We start from the raw sequence: 25,709 nt of genomic DNA on the forward strand, positions 1-25,709 counted from the left end.
GACAGGGCTAGTGATAAGCGACATGCTTACACCCCACGTAACCTCGTGGCAATGCTTGCCCTGCGCAAGTTAAAGTGAGGCACTGGGGGGCAGCAGTGGCTGGCATGCCATTGCAAGGCTAGATCCGGCATAGCTCTTCCCTCAAACAGTGCTCCTACTCGTTGAACAAATATGTGCGTGGTTGATGACCTACATGTAATTTTCTGTATTAGTGCAGATACTAAGTGCCTAGACTACTGGTTCAAGTGTCTTGTACGTGTTTGTTGAGTTATATGAATAAATACTATTTTATCGACTGATTAATTTGACTGATCCTCCTCTTCTCAATTCTAAAACACAGCATAACAACATTGTTAGGAAATTCTTCGCGAGCAGCTACACATAGTGAAAGGGAGAACGTTTTAGAGATAAAAGGAATAGTACGAATGCGTGTTATCATCTACAAACAAAATTAACTGACAGCGGAGATTATTGGCATTGATTCATTGGGTGAGCAACAGCGCCGCACGTACGGGAACAAAGAGGAAGAAAACGAGAAATTGGGACGTGCTCCAAGTCTCAAGTCTCAAGTCCAAGTCTCGGCCGTTTCAGAACGTTGACTCGCGCCCCTGCTTCCCCCGACAAAAATAATAAAATAAAATAAATAACTTAAAAAAGCAAACGAGAGTTGGCTTCAGGTTGAGGCTTGATCAGTTCGAGAATTAAGTTTACTGAAGCACTTTCATCTTTTTCTTTTTGATAATAGGCGTTAAACTGCACGTACAGAATACATATTGTGTTACAGAACACAGATGAAACTTTGCACCCATCGCGGGTATTTTGTTCGCCCTCGTTCGCACTGCGCTACCGTTTTGTAGCGATTAGCTACGCCACCAGTGCGACCGTAAAGCACCTGAGCACGTGCCGGGGACCAGTCAGTGATAGCCCGCGCGAGACAATGGATAATGAAGTGCGATATTATCGGAAATTGTCGGTCCACTGAAGTGCGCAACCGTGGCGCTAAGTGCGTGAAATCGAACTTGATGAAAACAAGCGTTGTTAATCGGAGTTGTAATCTACCTCCTCTTTTTATCGACTGAAGTCTGTAATTATTTTTTTATGCACAGCTTCTCATTTCACATTGCTCATTTCCTTTTTTGTGTGTGTTTCAGTTGTGTTGCCAGCGATTGCGAGAATCTTCAAAATACGACCTTTCAAGCGGGACACGTTTCTCTACTTCAAAGAACTCGGACAGAACATTATCAGAAAGCGACGAGAGCAAGAAACTGTAAGTTAATGTTTGTGAGGACTTCGTGGCTAGTATGTGTTGATCTAAATAATATTCACTCCCATACGCTCGATCCAGCGCTGGTAATGGGGACAATCTCTCAGCTGGCCCCGTTACTTACATTATCTTCCATACGTCTGTCCCAACTATTCGCAATTGGTTAGTGTAGCTAAGCAGGAACCGAACTGCTTATATACGCATAATACATATCGTATTTCCGGGTTTTTAATTGCGTTTTCGTGGGCTCATCCTCGCTTGGTCTATTACCGTGTAACGTGTTCACTGCATTAGCGTAGGAGAATTTAGGTTGTTTGACTTTAATGTCATGCGCGAATTAATATATCTTGCGTTTTGCGTGTCTATCTGTCTGAGGCCTTATGAACCTTACCTTTCTTTTCGGTTCAGAGTATAAATATGGTTTTATATGCTAATTATGAAGTACTGTTTTCATTTCTTTATTATTTCATGTTTTCTTCACTTTGGAAGCTTAGTTGTGTTAGCTCTTGGCTTGTTATTAAAGACTGTAGTTTCTAATGCAATTCCCCATGTCGCAGCTAATAACAACCAGAACTTAAAGGGAAAGTATGAAAGAAAACAAGACAAAAGGTACAGGGGAAAATAAATAGATGAACCGATAAACAGTTGCCAAACAACAAAAGCATCAGCCTCGAGCAAACGTTTGAACAATGGGAGGTCATTGTTGTCGTCAGGCCTGACGAAGACAAGTTGCATTTTCACGAAAACATGACCTCTCGTCGGAATGTTGGCTCTGCAGAAACACTCAGCGTAGATTAGATAGAAGTTGGCCGTAAGTGAAGCTCTGAGGACGAGCTAGTATATTATTTTGGTTATCCCTGTAGTGGGTATGAGCAATGTTTTGGGGGGAAACGAGAACAAGAACTACTTGCTCGGAACAACTAAGTTAATGGGACGTATGGACTTAATATCTTGTTTCCATTGCAAACCATGGACAATCCCTTCTCGTGAGCACGTGCCATATGTTGAACAACAACAACAACAACAACAACAACAACAACAACAACAACAACAACAACAACAACAACAACAACAACAACAACAACAACAACAACAACAACAACAACAACAACAACAACAACAAACTGAGGGGAAGTGTCTTGTCCGATGGCCATGTCCGTTTCGTGAGAACAAGCCTGCTCTTATAAAGAGAAAGCCCTCGCCTGAATACAGGCTCCATGCCGGCGTTTATTTGGTCGGTCATTGTTGAATCGAATATGAAACAACGTGAATTTTGGTTGCTCTGCTATTGTCTCTTGCGTGCCTTTCTTTTGTTGTATTTTGTCTTATACTGTTATTTAATGCCGTTTCGAAGATATCGGCTTCAAACCAACCACCACAACGTTGTAGCCTTGTGCTTTATCTTGCAGCGTTGCGAAGACTTTCTGCAGTTGATGGTGGACGCCCAGGAAGGAAAGCTCTCAGCGGCAATCGAAAATGGCTCCGAACGCGACAACAAACTTTTCAACCTCGGGTCGGAGTTGAAAGTAGATGCCTCGTTCTCATCAGAAAAGGGTACGGTCTTTATTGCCCTCCAGACTGCTTTATGTTTTTACAGCTGGTTCATTGAACGGTGAGGCTTCGTTTAACTCGCTTGGCGCTTAAACTGCGATTGTTAGTTTTTGCGAATTAGTTGGTGTAACTTGTGCGAACAAATTGAGGCAAGTCTGCCTTAATGCACTACTGCAGAGATAGTTTTTTTTTTGTTTCAAGTAACCCATTTTTGTGAAGATTTTTTTGACACACAGATGCTGCATCTTGGCTACAAAGAACGTAGTGCAAGGCCACGACTTTATTTTGACAACCTTAAACCATTTGACTTGCACACAAACTCTATGGACACGCGCTTCTTGCGTTGTCGCTCCGTTTGTACGCGTCCATCGCGGCTGTTAAACAAGCGTAATGCTCCGATAGAGTGTCATGCTGAGCGGCTGCGACTGTGTCGGGTCATTTGATCAATGTACACCCATATTTTCCCTCCAGCGCTCACTGAAGACGAAGTCATGGCGCAGTGCGTACTTTTCTTCGTGGTCGGTCAAGACACGAATTCAACTACGATAGCGTACACGCTCTATCTGTTGGCTATTCACCCCGAAAAGCAGGAAAAGCTCAGGGATGAAGTGGACGAGTGCTTCAGGATTCATGTACGTATATAGAATAAAGTTGGCGTATCATGCTTTTATTACAATCATGTTTTTCTTTGTTTCTTTCTTTGCATTTCCTCTTCAAAATGACGATGATGAAGAAATGTAGAGGAGTAGAGAAAAAAACACTAAGTCTCAATAAAAGTTAATTAGACACACGTCGGTGAAGGCTATAGAGCTCGAAAAGTTTACGGGCAGTGGCACCTGAGAAAAAGTTGATTTTACGAACAGTTTGTGAACGTAGCCCGTAAAATCGCAAAACAGTATGTTGTTCGCGTATAATAGTAAATGCTGGGTATTCGAATATCGGACTCCGAATCCAGGCAGCAGAAATTATCAGCTTTTCTTGAGATCTTGCGTTACGTAAACGTTTGGCGTAAACGGGAACTCATTAACGCTTCGAGGTTAAACGAGGAGTTTCGGAGGGCGAGAACGTCACACAATGCTTCAGTAGTATGGGGAACCAGCGCTGGAGTTTTCACGGCGCCTGCAGCGCCGCCCTGGCGGTCAGAACGTGCACAATGCAGCCTCCCCCGCGCACGAAAATTGCGTTGCGTGCCCTTAAAGTCGAAGGAAAACAAAAGGGCGCCGGCGATACTGTTGCGTATACAAGTGCCACAACTAAGTGGGGATGAGGGAGGATGTATCCTTCTGCGTCTTTCCATCTAAACCCTACGAACAAGAACGGAGGCGGCGTTGTATCCAAGCGGTCAGGCGAGCGGAGTAAGCTCCCGTGTTGTCGCCTTGTCAAGCGGTGTCGGGCTGGTTTCCAAATCAAATTTCGCGTGTATCCTTGGTTTATTCGATAGTGAAGACGGTCAGCCATTGCAGACAGTACCAAACAGCAGAATTTGCAATCGGTATTTCGTCGGAAACAAAATGAGCAATAGCATACACCATCCGGCTTATGTACCATTTTTCCTTCGCAGTGCCACCGCCAAGCCCTTTCCAACGCCACCGCACCAAGTGAACGATACGAAAAGTAAAAATTATCCATTCATTGCCAAGAATTATGTGGGAGGGAAGCTGCCTTGTAATACGAGTTGTGTGCGCATAGTGCCGGCGCACGCGCGACTAAGCCACCTATGTGTTTATAAAAATGCGCATGTGGATGAGGACTCGGCGCTGAGATGCATCCGGCAAATTTATGTAATTAGTGCTAAATGTAGCCAGGATTGTTACGGATCAAGCAGCGAAGCACTCAAACCTTTGCTTGCGCGAGTCAGCTGATGTGATAAATCTTTCTTCTCCATTGACTGCTGTGGCGAAGTAACATAAGAAAATTTTATGTCTAGCCAGAGAAATATGGAATATCTTCAGGCCGACTAATACTTACGAAACCATAGCGCAGCACGGCCGGAGCCATAACTGCTAGATTTGCGAGGCAGGCAGCCACGCAAGCATGGCATCGATACACGACGCAACCGTTAAAGAAACACACGTGCTCGCCGCAACGCACTGTGAAAAATATATAAAGCTTAAAAAGCTTCTTTCGTCATTTCTTCACTTGATGGCGCTAGCTTCTTTAACAAAAACTCCACTTGAAGCGGCGCGAAAACGGAACATACGAACTATATAATACGGCTGCGCATGTGTATGTGTCGTCTGGTTGTGTGGCTGGAATATGCCGCGTTTCGTCGCCAGGGCGGCGTGCAACGCACTCTTTTCGACGCGCCGCCTATCCAGCGCTGGTTCCCCATACTGCCTCTTTGTGCTCGTAGCGGTTGTGGTCAGGAGCCGAGAATTTACTTCAAAATTACTCAAGCCGCAAGAAACGTTACGAAAATCGCTTATCCCGTTTTGGGTCTACGATGACGCGACATTCATTTTTTTCTTTTTATACACAGGGAGATCACCCCAGCTTGGACGTTGTCATGAAGTTGCAGTATCTGCATTGTGTTGTCTCAGAGGCCCTTCGCATGTACCCTCCCGCGACACGGTAATATGTATTTTTTTCTAATGTGTAAGCACTCTTTGGCGAGTTCCCTAGCCCTGTCACGTGTAAAGTGTAATGCTTTGTATCTGCACAAATGTGCGTAATTTGCAAATTTCAGACATTTTATTGTTAATATAGTGTAAATGTATATGATTGATATATTTTAATAGATAAGGAACAATTTAAAGCAAGAAAAAAATATAGAATGAGAACGCCTATAGAGATACATGGGGCTTATTAGAAAATGCATGGGGCAGCTTTTAGTAGGGGTGGACGACCCAAAATTTTGGGGTGGGTCAACTTGAAATTTGGGGTTGGGCCAACTTGAAATTTGTTGGTGAGACAACGGAAATATTGGGGTGGGCCAACTTGAAATGTGGGGGCAAGCTAAGTTAAATTTCAGGGTGGCCCAACGTGAAATCTGGGGCCAGGCCAACTTAAATTTGAGGATACGCCAAGTTGAAATCTGGGCGTGGGCCAACTTGAATTTTCAGTTAGGGCCGACTTGAGATTTCGGGGTGGCCCAATGTACAATTGAACACGCTGAACGTCCTTCGAGTTATGAACACCTCGCGGACAAGTGAGCGCGTTGAGAGGCTTGGAGCGTTTTCATTGCGTCTTGCCAAGGCGCAGTGAGAACGCAGGCGAGAGCTTGCGTGGACAAGGAACGCGCGCACAGCACAGACTTGCGAGAGCGACAGCGAGGGCGACATAGCATCGCGGCGATGCACCCCTTCCTCTTCACCATCACACACTCTCTCCCCCCCTCACGCAACGCCTCACGCGCTGCTGCGGCAGCTGGCGTTTCCTTCCGACCGCTCCGCTCCACCGAGGCGCACTCGTGTCCGGCGTTCCGGCTCAATTGGTACGATTGCATTGAAGGGCCCGGATGCGGCGAGAAAATATGACAATTCTAAACTAAAGCCTAAGCATTCTTTGCCGCCGGAAAGGCCATGGGCACACGCACGTAAGCTAGGAATAGCAAGTAAGCAAAACTAAGCAACTAAGTCACAGCCGAGTCAAAGAATGCTCAAACATTCGTGGACATTTCTCAGTGTTTCTCTAGCTTTTTTGTGCGTTTATGCTACTTAAGTTGTGTAGATTTTAGCACTCGCTAAAAGAGAATGGTTTTACAACAATTCCGGTCAAAAGTTACAGGCCCGAAGCACTTCCCTTCACGTCCGCCATCACCAAATTTGAGTCGCGTCGTTCTGTTGATATGGCCCCATTCTGCGGAACAACATGCCACAGGTTCGATCATACCTGCAGCATTCCTACTGGGTTGTTATGCAGCAGCTGGCATACGTTGATAGTTTCGGCACACATTTCAATGGCGCGGGCTTTGAACTAGGTGGCCTGTTGCGAAATGTCTATACGGACGTAGTCAGCGCAAGAAAGGGTCGTGTGGGCAAAAAATACTGAACGATACGCGGATGTGCCTTTGTGCCTCTTGTCTAACGATACCTTACGTGCGATGTTTAGGTTTGAAAGCAAGTTATGCACAATTAAATTTTATGAAAGCTAGTCTGCGAGCTACACTTCTGCCCCTCCCACGGCCCAGCTGCAAATTTGCAAGGAAAGTACAAACAAACAACAATGAGCGAATCAAACCACGACAGTGCCACAGTGCCACTTCATTCGTTCATCTTCGTGTGCAGGCACCTCACTGGCATCCTTTAATAAATCTTCCTGGCTTCGCTATTTGGAAACGGGACAGAAATGACGCTCGGAAATGCTATGAAGTGTGTGCTTGTTGCCTCGGCGAGAAAATGACTCTCACACTGCAAGCACAATGCCTCTTTATTTCCAACTTCTCCAGACTCGAGCGAACACCTCCCGAGGACTACGTTCTGGGTGATACTGGTGTGACGGTGAGGAAAGGCGATTTGATTCGAGTTCCCGTCTACTCCATGCACTACGACCCGGAGTACTTCCCTGACCCATTCACTTTCAAGCCGGAAAGGTGAGACAAAATTCCGTCAGGTGGCTGCGTTTAAAAGAGTACTGACTAGCCTTTTCTAAGTTGCAGAGACTCCACCGGAAGCTTTTGGTACGAAAGAGGGTGACACTTAGGAAGTATGAAGCTTGGGATATACATACAGCGTGTTTTATTTGATAGTGCCAGGCCTGGCGCCATTGAAAGCATGACGTCAAGGCACATAGCAATATTTGCTAACTTGGCGTAGAAGTAAGGCTAGTAACAACGATATTGATCACAACAAATAGACAAGAGTTCTGTGCACGTTTATTCGGCCTGGTGCTCTCGTGCAAATACCACAGTGATCTCGGGAAGAGAGCGACGTATCGTGACGTCATAGCGCACCCATCTACAGGGTACCGAAACTATAGGTCCGTATTAAAAAAAAACATCTCTTGCACTGTGATGCTTCGTAGGGCAAATTCAAGCCAGTCCTAGTGCTGGACATATCATTGGTGAAGGGGGCCAGCCAATAGCAAAGGGAACTAAGGAATGAAAAGCTCTGTGAACTCGGTCCCTTGTTTGTAGAAACAAGTGGTAGTATCAATTATTTATGGCCTTCTGGCGCTTGCAAGTATTTCTTTTTTCTTAGGTTTAGAATAGTTCGTGCCTTCAGTTGACGCAAGAATATTAAAAGTTGAAAATATCGTGTTTGTATTCTATAAAGTTATACACACCATGTATGCGTGCCCAGTTTGATACTTAAGACGCATTCGATTATGCTTTTCGTGTTTCTTGCGTGTGCGCCCCAGGTTCAACGAGGAGAACGTCGGCTCCATCCAGCCGTACACGTACCTTCCTTTCGGTGCTGGACCACGCAACTGCATCGCCATGCGGTTCTCTCTGCAGACCGTCAAACTGTGCGTGATGCACACCGTACACAGCGTCAGGCTGGTTCAAACTGAAAAGACCAAGGTAAATGGGATCGCTTTTGACTTTTCTGTGCTTTTTGTTCTTCCTCGTTCGCCTTAACGAATAGTTTCCCGTTCGACAATGAGAACAAGAAAGGACAGGGGAAAATGAAAGACCGGGAGGTTGGCGTGGCTCGCATTGGCTGCTACGAGCCGGCCTCTCCTTCGCTTTCATTAAAACCTGCGCAGCCCTCTCTTCAGTTGGCTATCACCGATAGGATGAAAAAAACAAACGGGTATAAGAAATTTGAAAAATATTGGGGAAGTAAAAGGAGGAAAGAAGGCGACATTAAAGATGGAAAGGAACCTCAGGAGGAAGCGCCATGTGACAATCTTCAAGCCCATAGCAAAAAAAAGAAAAGAAAATTGGAACGCGATTCAACCTCTAGTTGAAGTCGCTGAAAAAGTGTCTTCCTGAGGAAGTTAGCGGGCAGGGGGGGGGGGAGGAGGGGGCTGGGTGAGAGAATGGGGTGGAGTCACTGCACACGGCACTCTATCGTGCCACGCCTCGTGTTAGAGGAGTAGGAGGAGTGCCGGAGGATCCAGATTTTTTTTTTTTGGCTGCGTTATCTTCGAGATCGCCTTCAATTTTCCGACTTCACTACCATCGGGACCGGCCCACATATTTAACTGCACTATCTCCAGGAGTGGCCCATGAAAGAGGCTCGAAACAGACCGAATACGAAGAAGGGCGGGGTGGGGGCAACTCGCCAAGCAAGAATCCGGCTTCAAAAAAATATAATAATAATAATAAAAATGAGCTATCATGGGAGAATAGCTCAAGCACGTGATGGCAAGCGGCCATTTCAAGTCACTTCGAGCGCCAAGGCTGGGTTGGTTCATTGTCTGCTTGCCTGCTGCGTCATTGTTGAGTTGCAATGCGTCGCCAATCATGCTGACAACCCGGAGCAAGTGTGGACGTTCAAACGGTGACAATGTTTTCAGCCATGGAGGTCGAGAACTAAAGCATCAATAAATTCTTGCCTTCTACGTGTCAAAACCATGATTTAATTACGGGCACGTCGTTGTGAGGAACTCCGGAATAACTTTGATCACCTGGAGTTCTTTAACGTGGACCCAATGCACGGTACAGGGGCGTTCTTGCATTTTACATTTCAGTGGGCGAAGAAGGAAAGTGTCGGATTGGCCCCAAGATATCGACAAGCTGACTTGTGTTCGTGTTACTTCAAGCCTCCATCTTAATGCGAATATGTTGCCTCATGTCAAGTACATAGACGTAGACCTTCAGAACCAGAAACACCATTCCAGCATGGTTTGTGGGGAAATCTGGTGTCTTTTGTGTGACGTAGCAGTGCCTATAAACTCGCTGGCGCTCATGTTAGTCAAGAATCTTGTCTGACAAGGTACGATTGCTTATCTCGCGTACAGGGAAATACTACTACTACTACTACTACTACTACTACTACTACTACTACTACTACTACTACTACTACTACTACTACTACTACTACTACTGTTACTACTACTGCTAATTATAATAGTAATCATAATAATACGCCACGATATATGGCAAAGCTAGAAGGTTTGTTTACGTTCACCAAATTTTTAATGAACCCCCAGACGATATACTCACTGCGACCTCAAAGCGCACCCTACAGGATATGTTAAATCACCTTTAACTCGGGTAAGTCTGTCTTTCTATTTTCAGCTTTTACCTCATTTCTCTGTTCTACTATCGAGTAGTTTTCTGTTTCCATCTCGTTGACTAGGTAGTGACGAGTGATTTCAATCTTGTTCATTGACTTTTACAATTTTTCTGTTGCCGATGTTTTTGGGGGCTCTTTTCGCGTAAGCTTTTCTGTGGCTTTGACTGACCACATATTTTAATGTGCAAACTCAAGATGGCAACAAAAAATTGTTATTAATACTTGGTTTGCACATATATATCCAACGCTAGAGAAGAGGAAGACAGATAGCTGGCAACTGTTACCAGGAGAGGTGCTACGCCTGCGCGATATAAAAGATAAAATGTGAGTGAAGAGGTTAGACATTAACAGTGAGAAAAAAATCGCAGCTCCACCCGAAAGGCGAAGCACCGATTGCGATAGCAAATTACTAGATAGGTATACCAAGCAAGAATAGTAGTTTTATCGGCCGTATAAACTTGTAACATTCGCTTACTAACTATATTAACAGTGATAGAATGTGGAAGCGTGACTCAACGAGGACGTAGAAAGAAACAGACACGCGGAGAAAGCGCTGTCTTTGTGTGTCTGCTTCCTTCTACGTTCTTGTTCAGTCACGCTTACACTTTCTATCATGGATTCAAATGAACCAGCCGGCCAACGTCTTTTAACTAAATTAACAAGCATGGTGTCACGCGCTCACAGCTAGGTAAACATTAACACATCTCGGTCGATGAGCACGGTAACTCGCTGTCAGAATTCTGGAGTGAGGAATCCTGGCAGCAGGAAGCGAATTGACCTTCATGCGTCTCTCGCTTCAACGCAAACGAAATGGCGAAAGCACAGCGCATACGAAGCTACCGGCACTATATGCGCACTCTGCAAACATCGCAGATCGCATCGAAGATGAGGCCCGCGTGGGCGCCCACTTTGGACGCGTCGCAAATCGCTTTCAAGTGACACAAGCGCCGGCAGCGCGTCCCTACGGCGTCTTCCAAAGGTGTCTACTACGGCCTCCGCGATTTGCGTGGCCAACGCCACGGTAGACGCCGCGGTTGTCTCTGCTCTGTACGCACCGGCGGGCGAGGAGGACATCGAGGCAGCCTAGCAGCCACCGAAGTGCGCCCTCCTCTCTCGCCTGAACTCCCTGCCTCGCGTGCGACAGGAGAGGGCACACATCCGGTTCGCGTCCCTCGCTCGTGCACGCGAGATTGAACCGCCTTCGCCGGCTCACCCTAACAAGCACAGGTCGCACATAACAGCATACGGAGTGCGGCGATGGTTTTATCGCCTTTGGACTTTACACGAACCTCACGTCGACGTCGACGGCCGAAATCCGCCTCGAGTGTTCATACAATTGCTATTGCATAAAGAAAAGAAGAAAACGTGGGGGCTGAAGAACAGTACAAGAATAAAACGTGCATGTACGTCGCATACTCATCAGACGGCACTTAACGCCCGCCAAGTGCTCCACAAATCAGCAAAAATTAGAGCAAAATGGTAGGCTATAATCGGGAGTCTAGATTTGTTGTTTTCAAAAAAATGCTAGAAGGGGATTGCTTTAGTGTGCTTTATAACGTTTGGACACACGACCAGAGGGAAATATAATATCACTCCTTACAGCATATGATAAGCAAAGTAATGGGTCGTACAGTGCTAAAAAAGAAACGAAAAAAAACGTTAACAAACAAACAGTGCAAAGACTTCATGCAAGGTACTCTCAACAACAACAACAAAAAAAACAACAAGGAGTAACGTGCTATAGTGCACTAAGTGACAACCACAGTCGGCCGTATGCAAAGCAACAGGGCTCTTTATGGCTGGCTGCTGTGGGGAGTCGTCACAGTAAATCATGACAATTTAGCTTTCGTAGCACATACAAGCTTTTTTTTTTGAATATGTGTATTGTCATAATCACTAGTCATCGCGTGATATAAATCCACGGCAGGTCGAACAGGTTTGGCGACGCTTTCGAAAAAATACTGTATTGTGCTAGGCAGCGTAATCCTACAGGATTTATGTATGACGTCCTGTAAACTCGATCCTCCATGTAAATCGCTGCTTCAATTGGCGGCTTACTCAATGTCGCCCTATATGTTATGAAAGTCTGATTTTTTCTTCTCGCTTGATAGGTTCCCCTGGAATTCCAGAATGGGTTTAGGCTGCTCACCGCAAAGGACATCACCCTGGGAATCCGGAAAAGGACGTAACAAGAGGCCATCGAGCCTTAGTTGTCAAAAAATGTCTGTTAAGCCGCAAGAATATAAAGGAGCAGCTATCCGAGTGGCTACATCGGCAAGAATGCACCTATTGGAAAGTAGTCTGCTTTCCTCAAATACAAATAAAACTAAATTTATTATTTTTAAGTCCCCGTTTAAGGAAAAGCCTTTTAAGCAACCATTCCCTATTAAGATTGACCGTGACGAAATAAAAAAAAGGTCGAATCAGTGCTCTACATTTAAGGGTAACCCTCGATTCCGCTGTGAACTGGAAGCCTCATATCGACAGGCTGTGTGGTAAGCTCTCTTCCGCATGCTTCGCACTGACAAAGGTGCGGAGTAATTTCAGTTTCGAAACGTTGAGAACCTTGTATTTTTGTCTCCTTCATTCTCACTTAGCGTATTGTATTGAAGCCTGGAGTTTTACCTACAAGATATACTTGGAGCCTGTAGTACGGCGTCAGAAGAGTGCTTTGCAGATAATTAACTACACTAGCTTTACTTCACCGTCACAAAGTCTTTCTTTTTTTTGCGAACAAAGTGATGTCATTATCGCACCTACGACATTACCGTGTTGCCTTATTAGTCTGCTCGATAACGAGATGCAACACGCCATTTTCTGCCACTATCTTCGATGAATCGACATTTAACAGTCGCAGCGTTACTCGAGAAATTTCGGGTCGCGATATGTCACAAGTACGGCCAGCGAAGCATACATTGTATAGGTGTCAAACAAAGTAACTCGCTTCCTGTAAACATTGAGCAGTCAATTAATTTTAATACTATGATAAAAGAATTCTTTCTTTCTGATCTAATTAATGAAGCTGATAACGATGTTAACAACTGAATACAGCGTTGCTGTCATGCTTTCTCGTTGTTTTTATGTAAGTGTGCATGGATGTATAGTACTGGGAGTGTAAATGCCGGCATACCCTTGTTGTTACTCGACATAGCGTGAATCAAATGCCTCTATAGCATATCAGTGTGCATTCTTGCTGCGTTGATTGATTAAAAATTACCTGTTACCGTACTGCAAACAGCTAAAAGCGGTATAATGCTTAGCCAATTCTTTTATGTGTAACAGTTTCATGTAATCTTATCGCTAGCACGCACGTGTGTGCGGGCTGCCGTGGGAGGGAGGCCATGGGTCTTGTATCAGATACGGGCTGCGCCTCACCGGCGGTCGGGGTCTACCGTCGTGGGCGACACTTAGCACTTTGGACAGCAACTAAGCCGTCCCGCGTTTGGCTGCTGATGGCTGTGTCGTTGGCGCGCGCCCCAGCCGGGAGGTGCCATAGCTTTTTCGCTCCTGCGGCGGCCTGCACCGTAGTTAATTGGTTTTTGCTTGGTTGCAGTTCCTTCTCTCTTTTTTTGTTCGTTTGTATGATAAAAGAAAGTATGATTGTGCCCGTGTCTGAATCCTTTATTTCTCTTTGTACAACTGCATTGACCTATAGCTAGCCTCTGGCTAAGGATCCAGAGGTTGCCGCACACCAGTCTTCTCGGGATAAAGTTATTATTATTATTATTATTATTATTATTATTATTATTATTATTATTATTATTATTATTATTATTATTATTATTATTATTATTACTTGTAGAACAGGGAAATTCCATCGTGAACTCAGTAGTTGCTACTGTACGTTTACATGTTCGCTGACAAAAATTAAATTAAGTTATGGGGTTTTACGTGCCAAAACCACTTTCTGATTATGAGGCACGCCGTAGTAGAGGGCTCCGGAAATTTCTACCACCTGGGGTTCTTTTAACGTGCACCTAAATCTAAGTACACGGCTGTTTTCGCATTTCGCCCCCATCGAAATGCGGCCGCCGTGGCCGGGATTCGTTCCTGCGACCTCGTGCTCAGCAGCTCAACACCATATATCTGAGCAACCACGGCGGGTATGTTCGCTGACACCAAAATAGCGAATAAAAATTATTAGAACTCTGTCCACGGTGAGCGCTCATCACATATCTCCTGCGTTCATGTGTAGTCGTAGTTAGGCTGCTAGCACAAGCGCACCTGCTCGTCTCACAGTAGTTCTGGAGATAGCTTATAACGGACGGCACGATGGCCTCGGAGGTTTAAGATAGATAACTAGAAAGAACGAGACAAGTTTCCGTCGGCCCCCTTGGTTTCACTCGATGCCGAAAGCTCGGCAAAGGATAGCAATACATGCTTGCGTTACGCGTCGCATTCTGGCCTATCTGCCACTTGACGTAACAGTGAAAAAAAGAAAGGAAGGCGTAATGATATGTTCGAATTAAAAATGTTGCACAAACCACCAAACGTGATTCTAAGAGCAATCGAATAACTTATTTGGACCACAGAAATTAAACTGACACATTAGAAATATATACTTGCCAAATATACTGCCGAAGTCGATAATGGTATTGATGATGGCGGCACAAATTATATTGTCGACATGTTCTGGTGGACGGCATCACAGCGTGCCAACGATAGCGGCGTAACCACGACGGCGCGACAAAAATGGAGATGATGACGTCACAGATACGACGGCATCAGCATGTCCAAGACGGCGTCACGACAACGGCAATGACGACAACGAAACGAAGACAGCGTGATGACGACGGCTCGTTGGTTACACGGAGGCTAGATACTCCTCCGACCGACTGCGTTAAAATGAAGCAGACCCCACGCATTATAGGGGCTTGCTGGTACAAGGTACAAGCGCTGCTGTGTGTCAAGTGATTGTGAAATTCTAACGTATTTTAGCTCCTTTGGAGTTACTTCAAAGAAATCTGGCCCAATTTCTCTACGGGGATCCGGATGCAGGTATACCATCTGACCGACGGCTCGGCAAACTTCACTCAGTTTGCGCCCGAGCCTCCACAAAGAGTCAGCTCCTCCTCTTCATTTTCTCCCTCTGCCTTCTTTTTCTTAAATAGAGCGGGACACATCTGGGGAACCGAAAACGCCTCTCTACCGCTTTAATCTAAATCACGCATTCGCAATGCGGCGAGATCCAGTAGCATCTACAACATTCAGACAATCTGCGTCTTTTTACCGTGCTATCCGCATAAGTATTTCGACCGCGAAAAAGTGAAAGAAAAAATGAAAGAAAGAAAAAGTAGTGCACCAGATCCAAAAGACACGACACACGTCAGTTATTTCTGATGAAAATCCTCCCGCGACACCACAGACTCTTGCCTATATAAGGACGTAATCGGCTTCGATGACTGAATCGTTGGACTAACATGCAACCCCTCTCAGTTACCCGTGCGGCTGCAGAAGTGTGTGCTTTGCGGGACGCCACCGCGCCCATGTTTCGAGCGTTCAATTGCCTTATGTCTCGACGATTTCCCGGCGCTGACTCTTGCGAGAGGCGGTCCCGCGTCCACTGTGTCTTGTTACCAGGCACCTCAAGGACACTTGTGTAGGACTCAACTGTCACCCAAAGTTTAGCAACGACAGCGCCTCCCCAGATATCTCTGTGACGACAACACTCTTCCTTGATTCGGGTCACGGCCTTATTCATGACCGGTTTCTCTTGTGTCGTAAGTAACATCAACACGAAAAGATCTACAGAATGCTTAACCGGTTTCGCCATTCAAAGACATCCCGTTGGCAAAAGAAGAATGATGGGTGTAACGTTAAGGGATAAGAAAAGAGCAGATTGGGTGAGGGAACAAACGCGAGTTAATGACATCTTAGTTGAAATCAAGAAAAAGAAATGGGCATGGGCAGGACATGTAATGAGGAGGGAAGATAACCGATGGTCATTAAGGGTTACGGACTGGATTCCAAGGGAAGGCAAGCGTAGCAGGGGGCGGCAGAAAGTTAGGTGGGTGGATGAGATTAAGAAGTTTGCAGGGACGACATGGCCACAATTAGAACATGACCGGGGTTGTTGAGAAGTATGAGAGAGGCCTTTGCCCTGCAGTGGGCGTAACCAGGCTGATTATGATTATTTATGATAATGGCAAAAGCTTTGGTTACAGTGCACAAATCTGGCGCACTCGGCGCACATATTACAGTATAAAAAAATGTAGGTTTGATGTCAACGCGAGAACTTTAGTAACCTTGTTTGCTGGGCAAGTTGATGCCAATGAGCAATTTGTGTTGGTGCCAATAAGCACCAACACAAAGAAGAAGGACATGAAAGTACAGGCACTGAACTACAGGCTCATCTTAGCGGAAGGGAGGACCACAAGGAAAGCAATAGCCCCTCCTCCTCCCTCCAGAAGAAAGAGCACAGTAGGAATAAATCACATGGCCAACTGCATGGAGCATCTATTTCTTATTGCTCCTGACATGGACCTTATGAACAACGCTACGAGCACCCCCTCCCCCCCTCTTCTCTTTTCCCTGTCAAGTTCAAGTTCAAATTAACTATGTAAAACAGGCCGGCGACATCCGCGTTCACTTTTTAACGCTAGCACATTATGAGTGCTGCGCAAACAGCGAGCTAGCGTAACGGAATAGAAGCGCAGTAACAAAGCGCACCAGGTGCGGGCGCGCTCGCGATTAGAGAAAAACAAACATTTTACGCAAGCCGCGTACGTGGTGGTTGCCCGTGAGTTGCACCATTTGCGAAAGACCGCCAGCGTCACCACCGGGCTGGAGAGTTCCGTTCATTGCACGTGCCCTCTGTTTTCCTTCCGCGTTGGCGTTCTTTCTCTCCTGCTTTCTCTTTTCTTTCTCTGCTGCGCTTTCAGCGCGTTCTCGTTCGTGACCTTCGCCGCAGCCAAGCGAGCGCTGGTGGTTGATCCGCATACATACGCGACCTACGAGGCGTGCTCGTCCGGCAGTTGAAGCGTCGTTTTGCGCTCGGCGTGGGTGGAGATTGCAACGACCGTTGCCATGCCCTGCGCCGCGGCTGCGACGCCGACTATAATGCGACGCCTTTCTTTGACGCTCCAACCTTTATTTCGTTCTCCTGGGTCTCACAAACTTGCAGTTGTTTTCAGCTCTAAAAGTCACCCAAAATCACCCCAAAAGTAAACAAATCATATTAGGAAAGAGAGGGCCTTCATGCGGAAATTGCATGGCAGAAAAGCTTTCCTCTAGGGGGTATATGAGAACGTTCGAAAATTCGAATATTCGAGAATTGCCCATTCAATGTTTTCGCTTATTCGTTTGTGCAATATTTGTTCCGTTCGAATACCCTAAGAAGGCATGTTGAGCCTACTCTCGCTGTAGTCTACCGGAAGAAAGGCTGATGCAATTGTATACTCTTCCGAATTATTCTGCGGTGGTAGATGCGGGATTGCTGCGCCAACGACGCTTTTTCTAAGGGAACGCATGAGGGTGATCACTTCTGCGCAATAGTTTCCAGTCCTCAGTAAGCATTCTTCGCCTTTCACAGCTTACCAATTTGCTATACCGATATACGAAAACATTTTATTACTTGTTCAATCTAATAATGCTCGAGTTCCTCAAAACGATGTGCAGTGCCGTAGTATATATTGCACCTCGCTCCTTGAACGAGCGTTGTACTCGACGAAGTGCACCTGTTGACATGATGTTTTATTTTACATTGTGCTCCTTGTAATGCTGTGCCAGATACTATCAACATTTCTCTGTTTTTCATTTACAAGCTTCTCGGTTGACCTGACATCCTGTTGTTACGGCGTATGAAAAAACGTAAATAAGTAATTTACTGCCAAACAGACTGCACAGAACATTTGTATTTCACTTTGTTTATGAATTGGACATATTCACTATTCAAAATTTGTTTCTGTTTAGTATTCGTACTTCAATTCGAAAATCTTGCTATTCAAACAGGTCTACTTTCGTCCTTTGCAGCACTCAATTTGTTGGCTAGAGAGAGAGGCTGAAGATACTCCTATCGCCATTCAAGCATTTGCTAAGGGCAACATTAAGCGCTTTCATACCATTTGATTGATGTGCGTAGCAAGACCGCGTTTGTGGCAAAAACTGCCTTGGCCACCCCGGATTCTGCGACAAAAATACGATCGTGCATGACAGTGCGTTAGAGCTGACTGTCCAAGCTTTCCAGAGCAGCATTTTTTGGCGCGGTAGAGTAAGTCACGAATCTTGCAGCCGAACCTGTACCAGAGTGAAATAACCGTGCAGTTTAGAACAGCTTTGACGAGCGCTTGAGAGTGGTTCGGCGAGAAACAGTGAAAGTATGTAATGCTCACCATTTCCACAAGCGGTTCACGAAGGTTACGAGTGAAGCGAATCACTCGCCTGAAGTCACAGCAACATACAGTTTGGAAAGTTTCCCGGGCCATGGGGCTCTTTCGTTCTCTATAAAAAATTTTCTATCGAAATGCTGGTTTGAGGTTTTCGCTACCGAATTCAGCGGTTGAATTGAACGGAATGCTTTGACATGGATGATTATCGAAACACGCGGCCTGTATGTCTCCTATTAAAGCAAGGCAGGTCATGAATCCGGGATCAAGATTATGCGGACCATGGTTTCCGCAAAAAAAGGAAGAAAGAATAATTTCTTCGATGCGCTGAAGTTACTGAACATACCTGAAGCTGATGACTCCAGTTCAGACTTGACATTGAAAAGACTGACATCATGTCGCCGTAAAAACGCTCACTTATCACTTCTTTATAAGCTCTATCATCACGCATCACTTCGCGAGGGCTTATTTAGGCCACCACCTGCCATCTTTCTCCGCCGTGATCATCCTTTTAAAATCGAACGCTTCACGTGTCGCGCACTGACTTATGTCAGGTCGTTCATACCGCGGACAATAACCGAGTGGAACAACTTGTTATCAGACATTGGAACCGTCACCGACATCAATGAACTTCAGAAACTCCTAATCATGAATGATAGTGCGTAAACTTTTCTTGTGTCATTTCCCCTCCTCCGCCTTTTTTTACACTACAAATGATGTTAAAAAAATATTCTTGGCTTCTGTGTAACATCCATATTTTTATGGCTATTGTTGCTATTTTTATTGCGGTGATTTGCCTTTTCCTTTTAAGTTCACGTATTGTGTTGATTTCTGATTCCTTATACAACAATGGCGCGTGTGCTTACTATGAACCAGATTACCCTCCATTTTTGTGTGCTTGTGATTCGTATTCTCTTTTTGTACACTTCTGATTAGTATTACTCTACGACAATCTTATCGGCCTTGTCTTATTATTCATTTTTGTCATTATAGTTTATCACTTCCCGTTTTTTTTTTCTGGACTTATTACTCATTCGTTACATCTGTGTGCGTTACTGTACCCCCCCATCGTCATATGTAATGCCTTCTTCGAGAGGGCCTTTAGGGGGTATCCTGAATAAATATATAAAAAAAAACCAGTGCGATCGTCAATTTCAGGTGGACAGTCTGAGTTGCTAAGCAATTTGCCTCTTTCGCAGAACTCTTGGTCCATATACTTTCCATTTATTGGAGGGCCGGAAGCACTACCGGGCCCTGAAAGTCGATGTCTGGTGTACGTCCTCTCCCGTAGCGTAGCGCACGTGCCGATGCCTGTGTTACGGGCTGGAAGCGACCTTGACAGCTAGCCGTTGGCCCACTACGTGCTACTCTCGTTGCTTCGCGACACCCTCCCTCTCTCTCTCTCTCTTAGCGGCCGTATCGGGCGTTATGTGCGCACAGCGGGCCGCGAGCATTCTCCAGCAGTGATGTTGACATCGCTATAGCTCCCGGAGACTGCCACGGCACCCAGCGCGCACGCATAAGCGCGACGGAGCGGGCTTGGAGCAAAAGGTGACATTATCTTTGCGCGTTTGTTAAAACCGGGTGCCTTTATCAAAGCAAAGCGCCGCGGTCAGTGCAGGAAGCTGGGAACGCCCCCCTTCATTGCTCTCTGGGTCTTCGATACTGGAGTACCAATAGTACAGCATGGCGTTGTTCCTGGGATTGCCGGAATGGCTTATACTCGCAGCAACCGTCTGCGTACTTTTCTACCTGTAAGTACTTACGTTTGTTTCGTGTTTAATAGTGAAGAAAATGCTACACGCTAAGTAGCGGGATACTTAAACTAATCTGACCGACGCAACAACGGAGTGAATTGGATTAGTTCTATAAGCGCGCGAGTCCGGACAAATGTCTCGATCATTAAGGCTTTTCGAGGCTTGTCACGAAATAAAGATTCTTTTTGGGGGTGCGGTTGTTTTGGAGGTCAGCAGTAAGCGTTTCGACAGCCTAAAATGTTGCCATTCACAACATTTTACCAAAGTAGTCGTGTCACAGTTTAGAATAAAGAGGAAATGATTAAATGTACACGTGAATGATTTGCTGCCATTTACGGTTCTAAGATTCGGCAACGTTTGATTTTTGTTGCTTAGGTTTGATGACAACGCTTTGAGTGTCCGCCTTGCGGAATTGTTGCCGGCGCTCATCTCGCCTGATAAACATTAGAATGCCAAAAAATCAGCTTTCACGAAGAGGAAGCAGTTAAGGGGTTGGGAAGAATTTCATCTTCGCCAAATCTTGTATAGTACGATATCGCCAAGAAACAACAATTGAGACGTGCCAGTTCGCATCAAGTAGCTGAATTCTTCCATGACCCGGAACGTCCATGATAATGCCGGCTGCCAGTCACCTGTCTGTTATGTCTCATACCAGGCAACTACAGTCGTTGCTCAAGAGCTGGCAGTCACGAACTGCGTAATATCTCCCATTTTAGTGCTCACATAACAGCGTGCCCTGGACGTCCGGAGCTTTTGGCCGATGTTCATTGTAACAGAAGTAACATGATTACGTAAAACTGTGTTAAAAATCAGAGTGGCCTTTTTTTAGAGCGAAAGCTCTGCTTCTCAAAGTACAATTCCCATGGTCAATCTCGGCGCGCCTTATACCTTAAGCCTCCGGCGTGGAAATGTGAAGGTTAGACGCAGTCATTTTTTTTCGGGGGGGGGGGGGGGCATTTCAAGGTAACTTCTCTGCAAATGAGGGAGGAGGGGGGGTACCTTTACTAGTAGAAATGTAAATAACGCCCGCCATTCGCCATAAAGACGCGTAAACCCGCAAAAGAGAAATAAAATAAGGTATATTTTACAGGTAGTACTCCTGTGAGATACACCTCTTCTTTACTTGGCAATCAAGGGACCACATCGAATGGACTCGCGCAAGAAAGAAGCGCAGAAAGAACACTACCAATAACAAGCAAACAAGCGAAAGTGTAAAATAAGGTTTTCTATCATCATCGTCATCAGCCTATTTTATGTCCACTGCTGGACGAAGGCCTCTTCCTATAGAAGGTTTCTATAGTAGCATACAACTTAAAAAAGAGCAGTTGGTAACCAAGGCACACGTACTGCACCGAGTTGTGTTACTCCGCTAGCCAATCACAGAAGCAAACAAAATCGTCATCATGCGGCCTTTTCAATATGGCGTCGTACTTGATAGCTCCAGAGCGTCTGCTGTTCTTGAGGAATCTTTTCATCGACGGAAGCAATGAGGTGTGCAACAGACATGGACAAAGCGTATGGAGTCTGAGCATATCACTCTTCAAAAGTCTACCCGCCGTGGTTGCTTAGTAGCTATAGTGTTGGGCTGCTAAGCACGAGGTCGCGGGATCGAATCCCTGCCACGGCGGCCGCATTTCGACGGGGACGAAATGCGAAAACACCCGTCCACGTAGATTTGGGTGCACGTTATAGAACCGCAGGTGGTCCAAATTTCCGCAATGCACCACTACGGCGTGCCTCATTATAAGGTCGTGGTTTTGGCACATAGAACTCCATAATTAATTAAATCTTCAAAAGTCTGTGGTACACTTCATTTCTCTGCTGAGCCCATTTTACTCATGAAATTTCACTGCCAACTGACGTGAAACTTGACAATAAATAGTTGCAGAGAAGCAAGCATTTTATTTCACTTCAATAAATAATTAGTCTCTCGTCATTTCCACTATAATAGGCCAGGGAAAACGTATAAAATTACGCGCTAATAATATTATTTTTGTGGTTACCACCTTGCTTGGGTTACAGGAAAAGTTTGAAGTACGAATTATTTGCAGCCTCGCGGGGGATTGGTGGCTGGCGGTTATGAGGGCGTGCGCGGGGCTTAACTGCAGGCTTAAGTTGTATCCGACTAGAGTGGCGTTTTTTTTATTAGCTCTGGAAGAATTATAGAGAAATATATATTTGCGGAATGATCACAGGGCTATCTTGTATCCCTCGTTTACTGCGTTACTAAGTGAAATGCCAAAATCGACTCGTATTGTTATTTGGGAAGTTGCGTAATGATGCGTGGCCGCCAGTACCGTACAACTGCGTAGAGCACACTATGCTGCGGTTCTAAACGTACTGCGCCCACAGCGGAATGTTAGAAAAACACCTGCATAAGCACAGCAGAGAAGTGGCTCCGTCAGGCGGCTCGACTGATAACTGCAGAAGCATTATTCAAAACACACAATTGTTCTCCGCCTCCGGCAGCGTTTCCTCTACTTTCTTTTTAAATAAAAAGATGCTGACCCATAAATATTTTCATAATTAATGGTGGAAATTTGTTAATTTTCGCTTTTCCTTCCTGTTTGGCTGTTTCCTCTACTCTATCTCGTAGTAGATCAATTAATTTCACAATTCCTTGCGACTCTTGTTTCCAGCTGCCAATTTTGCACATGAAGTGCTGTACAATTAGGGAAAAACCAGACAAGATAACGAATAACAGTCATATTGCTTATGGGTTTAAAGGTTATTGCAGGGTTCGATGATGGACGCTCTTTCGCATTATTTTATTTTGCACTTTATTTAACCCATATCGCGGGCATATGGTTTAGACAATCTGCCAGCGCCATGGCGAGCCGCCACTCTATGGAATAATGAAGCAAAAGGAAAAGTTAAACTCAAGTGGCGTTTTCTCCGGCTGCAATTCGTTTCTCGAGCATACAGACCAGCTGACTACGAACCGAATCCCTTTCCTGGTCTCTGGATCAGTCTAAACAAAGTAGGTTGAACTAAGGAAGCTACAGGCATGCGCGTGACCGTTGACTAGATGGTGACTACTTAACGCATCTCGAGTTAATCGCGCGTGCACCGAATCGATGAGAAAATTGGCCTTCACACCCCAGGAGGTGCCGATAAATACCGTCATCCAAAAGGCCTGAAGAAAGCGGCAAAATGTTGACCGCCGAATAGCTGTCAAGTCTCAACATTGATTTGGTGGCGCTTTAGGAATGTGTGACAGTATTGGTGGCATGGGCGGGGTGGGCCCTGGCCCCCCTTGCCCCCTCCCTCCCTGGGTACGCGCCTGGTGTGACGTCACGTCACGTCACGTGATCCGCTGGGGAGAGACATCGCAGCTGCGTTCGCTCGAGCATCGCCGCTGTGTGCCACGTGACGGGGCTAGGGCTTAACAGCGAGTTTGCTGGTGCTTGGCCGCTCACTCTCGCCATGGATGAAGCACACGCTGGTGTGAGCGCGTCGACCATGGAGGAAGGAAAAAAATTGAGGAGGGGCCCTAACGTAACTCTTTGTGAAGCTAAGTGCCGCTGGAAGTTGGCGTTTCTGCGCCATCAATTCGGGTGGTTCTCCTCTCTTCTTTACTTTTTTCGCGAAACCCCGCCGCGTTGCCCGCAACCGGACTGCTCGGACGCGCGCGCCCCGCAGCAATACTAAACAAAAGGATGTAATAGCGATGTCTCACCGAATCGCCGTTGTCGAAGTCATGTTGAAAGAAGTTCATAATGAACTTCGCAAATTGGGGCATGAGGTGGAATCAGGTGCTTTTACCGGTTTTTACGAAAATAAACCTGCTTTATGAGCCCAGCCAACTGTTCTCACTAACGGCAGGTACCGGCTGCTGCTCAGTTCGTGCGTGTTTTAAAAAAATATCACCTTTGTCGTTCCCTTCTATTTGCTTTTCTCTGCTTGGACTTCCTGGGGCTCTCAGATGGACTCGTGAGCTAGACGTACGGCGATATAAAAAGAAAAAAATGTACGCATTCTCACTGCACTGCAAGAATGTACTGGAGACACGTACGACAGAGCAACCCATTTGCGATCCATCTGGAGTTTATGCGCACAAACATGTATTCACCCTGTGGCTCGAGGAGTCATCGCGCTTCACTGAACAAATTTCAGGTGAACGCGCATCACTACCAGAGCGCGCCGGCGAGAAGGCAGAACGTCCATTCTGACTTTTCACTTCAAAGACTTGTCAATTATGTTTAGATACACCGACTGCCTGAGGTGCCTTCTTCCCACTGTAAGTGAAGCTGGACTGAATCAAATTTTTGTGATAGCCGGCGCACGGTGCAGAACAGTACGCGCGTAGGCCTAGCCTACGTGCTACCATGAAACAGCCGTTTGACGTGTTCGCAGGCCTACGTTGTGTGGAGCCTTGCTCACTCTTCAAGCGCATCCGCTACCCTTCACTCCTCTGCGCTTCTTGCGCGCACAGATAAAATACGCCTGCGGTAGGGAGGATTCGTTCCTTAATAAGTCAAAACAGCCGCTTCTTTCCCATCTTGTCGGATGAAGCGTCGACTGGCCCGCGCACGGTGCCGAGAGCAGCAAAATGCACATATTCTGCGTGAACCTTTATCAGCACATGTATTCTCGTACACCTTTGTAGGTGTGTATGAATCTCGAACGCGCTCTGCTTAAAAGAGTTAGTTCTGTAGCGAGTACTGTGAGAAACGAGCAACTGCTGAGCAACATTTGTTTTAATATGCACAAAACCAAGTTGTTACTGAACACGAAGTTCTAAAACAAGGATTATGCATTCTTGAAGAACGTACGTTCTACGTGCCGCAAATGCACCATACGCTGTTACAAGCAGGGGTCACTAACATGCAAGGCGTTCATTGTACAGATTCTGAAACGCATTGGTTTCGGCCTGCGATGGCACGTTAGCATGATTCCGCCGAAGAGAGCAAAATTTCCCGCGGATACTTCTTCATCTGTTGCCATTGCCGTGGCACGGCACATTGCGTACAGCGTTGCATGTGTGTTCATTTCGCGAGCTTTAGTTGCTCCTGTCCCACCTGGCCACAGCAACATCCGGGAGAGCACGGTATAGATAACACAGCGTAACAAAACACGGAGACTAAATAAACCTGTCCACAAGACGCCTTTACCACGGTATACGAAACCTACGGAGCAACACGTGTGAGCGCACAGAACCGTAGCAAAGCCGCCATTGTGTCCCGAAAGCATGGGCGCTACATAAAAGGAAAGAAAAACAAGAACAGAATAACCTATTACTTCATTTCCTCCACACTCTTCTCCTAGCGCGCGGAGGGGGTAGGGCCTCTCCTCAGTTTTTTCCGCCCTCCATGGCGCCGACTCATCGCCGCAGGTTTAAGGCTGAGTCTGTATATTACTGCAAGCAACTACTTTACAGGCCATAAATCAGTCTTTACCTTAGTCAAGCCACAACAAGACAGTGATGAAGGCTTTCATCTGCAGTAAAACTTTCAAAGAAGCAAACCCGTGTCTAACGATGCTTAACAAAGCTTTCGCTCGTGTAACTAGGTTCAAGCCACGTTGAACCCCAGCTACTCTTTCTTTTGCTAGTGAAGATGAACCTAGCACAGTAAATCGACGCAAACTTTAATGTCGACTTTCTGCTTTACAAAAATATTATGCAGGATCAAGTCTTTAAAATATTAACATCAAATTGTTCACTTGAAATCGTGAAACCGTGCAATGG

At 45.9% G+C, this 25,709-nt stretch overlaps 1 protein-coding gene across 1 annotated transcript in view; it reads left to right on the forward strand.

The window, feature by feature from the left end:
- The window catches only part of LOC135895790 (cytochrome P450 3A24-like), a 34,655-nt gene extending 21,111 nt beyond the window's left edge, over nucleotides 1–13,544 (forward strand). The window contains exons 8-14 of the mRNA XM_065423954.2: nucleotides 1,152–1,267; nucleotides 2,674–2,818; nucleotides 3,287–3,447; nucleotides 5,295–5,386; nucleotides 7,203–7,346; nucleotides 8,114–8,276; nucleotides 12,051–13,544. Coding sequence (XP_065280026.1) covers nucleotides 1,152–1,267; nucleotides 2,674–2,818; nucleotides 3,287–3,447; nucleotides 5,295–5,386; nucleotides 7,203–7,346; nucleotides 8,114–8,276; nucleotides 12,051–12,128 — 899 coding nt within the window. The 3' untranslated portion in view covers nucleotides 12,129–13,544. The remainder of the gene's footprint in view (nucleotides 1–1,151; nucleotides 1,268–2,673; nucleotides 2,819–3,286; nucleotides 3,448–5,294; nucleotides 5,387–7,202; nucleotides 7,347–8,113; nucleotides 8,277–12,050) is intronic.
- Nucleotides 13,545–25,709: the final 12,165 nt, after the last annotated feature.

Source organism: Dermacentor albipictus, chromosome 4 (assembly GCF_038994185.2).
Source record: "Dermacentor albipictus isolate Rhodes 1998 colony chromosome 4, USDA_Dalb.pri_finalv2, whole genome shotgun sequence".
NCBI classification, from domain to species: Eukaryota; Metazoa; Arthropoda; class Arachnida; order Ixodida; family Ixodidae; genus Dermacentor; species Dermacentor albipictus.